We start from the raw sequence: 6,727 nt of genomic DNA, 5'->3' as shown, positions 1-6,727 counted from the left end.
CCCCCCCCCCCAATGATTGTGTGTCCATTAAAATGTTATAAAAGGAGGAAGGTAAAATGGAAAACTAAGGAAAGTAAAAATTTAAGAGATTAAGTGAATTTGAAAAATAGTGGAAAATAATCAAAAATGCATAACGCATTTATGCATTAGTGCTTTATATATGTAATAGTACAAATGCAGAATTAGAGATGTTAATGCATTGCTTTATCATTATCCCAAGCTAGGGATTAGATTTATCAATTCATTCATAGAGTTTACAACAAGTTTCAGTAAACCAGTACCAGATGTCTGGCAAAGTAAGGCCTTGATCTGCATTATGATTCTAATGGAGTCATACATGGGAATTGTACTGACAATAAGGGTAAATGAGATTTTTAGAGTAATTAAATCTGGTGCTGTGTAATACTAATGAGTATGTACTGTAAATTTGGCTTGCTCCCTGTTTCACTTCAGACTCTTGATCTCCAATCAGCCATGCTGCATTATAGGACAGTTCATTCCAACTGCAGCACAACTAGCAGGATAATGCACCCCAAATTCCAGATAAAACAGATTAAGATTATACTAAATTTGGCCAATCAACTCAATGTAACTTTTCTGGACTACAGAAATACTCACAAATATATGCCTGTAATTATAGAGTGTCTAATATGCAAAGGAGATTTTTTTTATCAGTTTAATTAGCCTAGAGTAAGTTAGCCTTYTTCTCTAAATCTAGGATTGTCAACAGTTGACTCTTTTTACAGGGACTCAAGAGCTGTCAGTTACTTGTGAAAGGGACAAGAAGAGCTTCAAAGTTCAATTCAGAATTCTTTTCAAAGCCATTTAAATGTACAACATAAAAACTATAATTAAAGTCTATGTGAAAGTAATGAAATTGCTAGGCTGTAGCTAGAAGCAGCATCTCTCTAGACTGAATGCTGCCTGAACGCTTACCTGATTAATACGCATACAACTACTGGGAGACTGGCCACTACTGTGAAACAAAATCAAGTAATAGGAAAAAAAACCCCTCATTTTGGCTTTTATAAATCATCTAATTCATTATCTAGATGACACGATGGTCAAAATAATTAGAAACAGAATTGAAACAGTAAATTTGGAAAAGGCACGGAGAAGGACAAGAAGGATGGCATGTGGGAATATGTTTGTGTCAAGTGTTAGAGAGATAGTACATCAATGAGTGGTGGGGTTTTTGCAAGGCTTTTTGTTGGAGGTTTTGGGACCTTGTATCTCCTTGATTTCCTAGTTTTCTTTACAGCATAATTTAAGGAGTTTTATTGTTTTATGCTTCTTGGTTGCAATTCCCAATAGATCTAGAATTTGTGTCTGTTTAACTCCTTATTCTGCACTTCAGGTGAGACGTTAACATTAATCTCTTCAACTGAAATGCCTTATTTCTGAAAATTAAGATTTTTTTCTGTGCTCGTATACAAAGCTCTGCTTCCATCTTCAATTAGAAGGCAAATTGACTCCTTTAAACTTTCTGTAATTGAAGTTTATGGAAAATGCCACTTGACATCTATGAAATGAGCAGTAAAGTTTTCCAAAGGAATATGACTTCTTTCTATACTGTCACCTCTCTGGTATTCCTGAAATAARAATATTAATACATTAATAGAAAGTACAATGCATTACTTGAATAGAGTTTAAGTACCTAGATTGCAGCGGTAAAAATCTTGAGCTGAAGCAGTTTCAGGCTGTTGCTTTCAGAAATTCAGGCTTAGATTACTGCCCAGATGCTCTACTAGATTGAGGAGTTCTCAGGTTTACCAGTGCATTTGAACTAGTTCATCATCTGCTGAAACCAAAACATTTTTTCTAGCACTAGTTAGCTGCAGTTTCTAATTTTCTCATTGCAGAACATTAGTCCTAGTTAGATTAGCCCTATAATATGGAGCTAAAAATCAAACTGTGTAAAAGTGAAAGTTTTTTATGTATTATGCACTATGTATCAAGTGGAGTTGCAATAATTCTCAGAGCTCTTTTTACTCAAAACTTTCTTTTTTTCCCCTCAACATGAAATTTCTATCTTCTTCACTTCAATTTCTCCAAAATCCAGTTTTACTGAAATTAAGAGGGGGGAAAAACCCAAATCAAGTATATATTTTTACAATTTTCTGTCTTTTTTTTTCTAGCAAGTCTAATAAAAGCTATCAATTACTTTTCAATATCTCAGTTAAATTACTAAAACACTAATAGATGATATATCGAGGGATTATTTTAAAAGGCATGTGAAGGTGTATAACAATCTTTTTTAGTTGCTTGGAAATTTCAGTTTTTAATTAATGTAAAATAATGTCATTGCAACTCATTGAAGGAATGTACCTATGGGCCTTAACCTGCAAAGACTTAATGCATGTGCTTACATCTAAGCATGTATAGTACCACCTTGCAGAATCAGATACTAAGATACATTTTTAAAAGATTAAAACAAACAAACAAAAAAAAAGACAAGTATTGTTTATCAAACTTTTGCTCCTAGGTTTAAAGTGGGACTGTGTGTTCTAACAGAGATGTTACAGCCTGGAGTCAAACTTGAGTATCAACAAAACTCAAAGCGTAATTGCTTTCCAATAAAACATACAGACATACAGTGACATTTATAGAAGAGGAAAAAGTTTGTCCAAACATTGTTCTGCGGTAATATATCTAGTCTGTAATCCTCACAATATTTTTAAGTCCACTAAATTTTCCTGGCTAAAATGCAGTTTTCGAAGAACCTAATGCCAACTTGCTAGTATAATCAGAAAAGCCAAAATAGTTCCCCTCTGATAAGAGAAATGTCTAAGAAGTTCCAAGTCAGAAATGACTTTGGTAACGTACTGAAATGTCTTTTTGTACCTAAATACTTTGCACACAAACCATTTCCTGTGTTTCAAAATATTTTTTTTCTGAATAAGGCTTTTTAGATTTCAGTGTCAATGTTTCTTGAATCCATCTTCTGATAGGTGTAATGAGCTTGCTAAGACTTGAGTGTGGAAAATGTCTTCGTAGAACAAGTTGTGTGAGCTTGTGAATAGTATATTTAAAGCTCACTTACTTTAACCTTATGTAAAATATGTCAGTGACACGTTCATTTAAACTTGACCTTGGTATAATTTTAGTTCAGAAATGTTTCTGGGGTATTTCTATGTTTCTACTATATTTCTAATTTTTATTTCAGTTTTTCATTTTCATAAAATGTGTTCATATTTTTACACAAATGCATTCTCATTTATTTATTTTTCAATTCATTTAAAATATCTGAATTCATCCAAATTTAGTATCTCAGGAAAAAATTGAGGTTTTTGTTACAGAAAAAATATTACTTGTATGTTAAATTATGTTTCTGTCACTTTTCTCAAAGGATCATTCATATAGCTAAGATTATTATGAACTAAAAATTCTAATAATTGAAATATTTTTCAATATACTTTATAAGCATCATTTTACTTAATTACCATCTAAACTTCAAATTCAGTTCTCGTAGTAGGAGTTAAAGAGCAAAATTGTTGCTGTGCTCCATTTATATGTTTGATTACATATTTTTAATCTGAATGCTAAGTTCACTCAGCTTTTTTCTTTTAGAACATGTGTTAGGAACACAAAGTGAATGTGATCAGTGCCTTTTCTTATATTGTTCTTTGATAAATACTGAAGGAATGCATAGAAAGCTATCTCACCAGAATGATTAAATTCTTTTTTGCTCTGACTCTTCATTGCTATTACTATAGTGATCTACTCTATAAGATCATCTTATTTCTTGCAGATGAATGATGCTATGGGATTTGAATTGCCGTGGGTGTATTTTGTCAGTCTCGTCATCTTTGGGTCATTTTTCGTACTAAATCTTGTTCTTGGTGTATTGAGCGGGTAAGCATACACCTTTTTCATCATGAAGGCAGAGTCCTGAATTCAGTTGCCATGAACACACAGGTTATCTTATACAGGTGAGACTTCAGCTGTGATGACGTTTCTTAATAAAACTCTTTTTCTTCCTGCTATAATTAGAACAGAAACAGTTTTCTGTAACTTTCATAACAATAACATGCAGATACCAAAATCGGAGCTTAGACATACCAGTATATTTTCTTCATGTCCATACTTGTGGAAGATTACCAAAAGGACAAATAATCCTGRTGTACTTAATTAAATATGTTATTTTAATTTATATCTTCTGTTATAAAGCATCACATCTGCAGTTTAGTGTGGGTAAGTAAAGAAATTAAATGAAAGTTTATTGATTTTAAGAATGAAGTAGGCCAAAAGTTTTGACATTGAAACCTACGTGATCTGGCAGCTGCAAAAAGGACTCTGCTGTTTAATGAATGACTGAATCATAACTTATTTCCTTACATTTTACAGGTAAATGATGCAATAGGATGTGAATGGCCATGGATCTATTTTGTTAGTCTTATCATCCTTGGCTCATTTTTCGTACTTAACCTGGTTCTTGGTGTACTTAGTGGGTAAGCAGTTGAGTTAACGTTGTGTATGCTACTGCTACTTGTAAGACGGCCTTTGCGTTTACTATGCTTCTCAGTGATGGCTTTTTTGCATGCACTTCAGATTCTTATGTCATCTTACCAAYATTTGCTCTTTTGACTGAACTGTGTGATCCTAGTGCCTGTATCTGTCTGACATTACATTCACCATGCTTGCCAAAAAATACTCATTAAATGAGGCACTAATCTTCTCATTGTATAATATTTTAGCAGGGAGAAACATAATGCACACAATGAGAGATGGATGGCACCTGTACAAACATTTCCCCACTTAAGTTAGACAAGAATTCTTTTCTGAAAGCTCAATTTACACTTTTGTTCAAATGTACATAAACTAAGCAAAGTGTTATTTATATTTACCAGTCATGTATCGAATTATTTTTAATGAGTGTTTCAAGACCTGTCTTACAAAAAGTGTGACTGAGTTACCATGATACAAAATGTGTTGTGCTTCTTGTACTGCTGAGCTGTGTACTGTTAGCTCCCATTGATTAAAATGGGAGCTAGGACAACTTGCACCATCAAGTAACAATGTAATACAATTTTCAGTAGCAGGGGCTGTCATGGCAGTTTTTTGATTTGTGTACTTCAGACTCCAGCCAAGTGCTGAAATGATGTCAACCGTAGCTGTATAATGCAGTTTAGAACTATAATTTATGGCAACAATTTGTWAGCTTTTTTTTTTACATAACTTCTTTCTGAGGTCATGACTATTTCCTTTGCCACTTTCTGGTTTGCAGTCCACTTGGAGTACTCCAGTTGAGGTACTTAGCTTGGGAAACTCCAGTTTGTGGTAAAAATATTTTCTGATAAAGATCCTGCAAGCGTTTGAATGCTCAACAGAAATTACATGCGTTATCGTTTTATGCATTAGCTATGAGTTATGCAGCATTTGACATTGCTGTGGCAACCTTAGACTAGCTGTTCTATCTTCACAGCTAATAGAAAAAACTTGCTTGCTTGCAGTGAAAGCAGTGTTACAGCTGATGGTGTCATCAGACTGCTGACTGTGTGCACAGCCCTATCTGTGACTTTGCTGTCTTGGATTACATTTGAAAGATACTGTAATGCCTGTAGTCCTGAGAATCATGCAATCAGAAACAAAATATTCCTAGTGTGGATAATTATATTACAAGAGCACTTTTATCTAATAAGTGATTTTACAGTGTGTTTTTTAAAATCACAAGTCACTTATCTTTGATAGATTATTGTTACACATAGGAAATTAGGGAAAACGTGGTCCTTGGTTACTTTACTGTGAGATTACTTTACAAATAGGATGCTAAAAGCAAAGAGAGAGAGTGATAAGAACACACTGCTGATTCTTGGATTTAACCTCTTCCCTCTGAAACCAATACCCACCCTGTAAAGGCCTATTTATATGGTCAATATTAGCTTTGTTTTGTTCAGGGACAAATGTGCAAATTGTTGCAAACTAGGGGCCTAGTTTTCATGTCAACAACTGGACAAACAAAAAAAGGAAAGATAGATAAACAAGGGTAATTGCTGTTTGATTTATCTCTGTAGTTTTGATGCTGTCACCTAAGGTAGTTGTAGGCCTAGAGTTCCCACTGAAGTTATTAGAGAGTTAGGTTTTCACAGTTCCTTTCCCTGGCCTTTAAGAAGGTCATAGGCAGCAACTGATTTTCTTCCTGTTGTTGAGAAGGTGTAGGAAAAGTTAATTAAATATTGCCCTTTTCCCTTGCGTGACTCTAATTAGTAACTTCTAGTTGTGTTTTTTTTTTTTTTTTTAATTTTTAAAAATAACTTGTGGGGAATGTAATTCCAGATTTGATGTTTCGATGCATACATTCATTTCCTCTGGTGAAGCCTTGAAAATTTAGAGAGACCTCATAGCTGAACTTTACATTTGATTTAATACATTTAAAATATTTTAAAAGGATTTGCAACATTATAATACATTAGTTACATGTATTGACTATTCTTTAATCAAGTATTTTTTAAAGCTATTAAAAATTTGCTGGGTAAAACAAATTACAATAGAACATTTTTTGACTGCATTCCTTTGCAATTGCATTATTTTTAATGACACAGAGATCTTGAATGTGTATTTTGAGGCATCAGTGTTGGTACTATTTTGAGAGCTTTCCCTTGCTTCTGCTGTGATGAGCCAGCTTTGTTGAGGAAAGTTTGTTGAAATACAGAGTTGTTCAACAGCCATTATTATAATGCAGAGGAAAAAGTGTTTACTTTTCCTTGGATTCCATTCTGTAGATGAG

At 33.6% G+C, this 6,727-nt stretch overlaps 1 protein-coding gene across 4 annotated transcripts in view; it reads left to right on the top strand.

The window, feature by feature from the left end:
* Window positions 1–6,727, top strand: part of CACNA1D (calcium voltage-gated channel subunit alpha1 D) — a 194,182-nt gene that overhangs the window by 82,481 nt on the left and 104,974 nt on the right. For all 4 annotated transcript variants that reach the window (XM_085302370.1, XM_085302369.1, XM_085302371.1 and 1 more), the window contains one exon: window positions 4,348–4,451. In XM_085302370.1, coding sequence (XP_085158496.1) covers window positions 4,348–4,451 — 104 coding nt within the window. The remainder of the gene's footprint in view (window positions 1–4,347; window positions 4,452–6,727) is intronic.

The sequence above is a fragment of the Rhea americana genome, unplaced genomic scaffold, assembly GCF_003343005.1.
Source record: "Rhea americana isolate MKP2758 unplaced genomic scaffold, rheAme1 scaffold_19, whole genome shotgun sequence".
Lineage (NCBI taxonomy): Eukaryota > Metazoa > Chordata > Aves > Rheiformes > Rheidae > Rhea > Rhea americana.
This window is presented reverse-complemented; position numbering and strand designations above follow the sequence as displayed.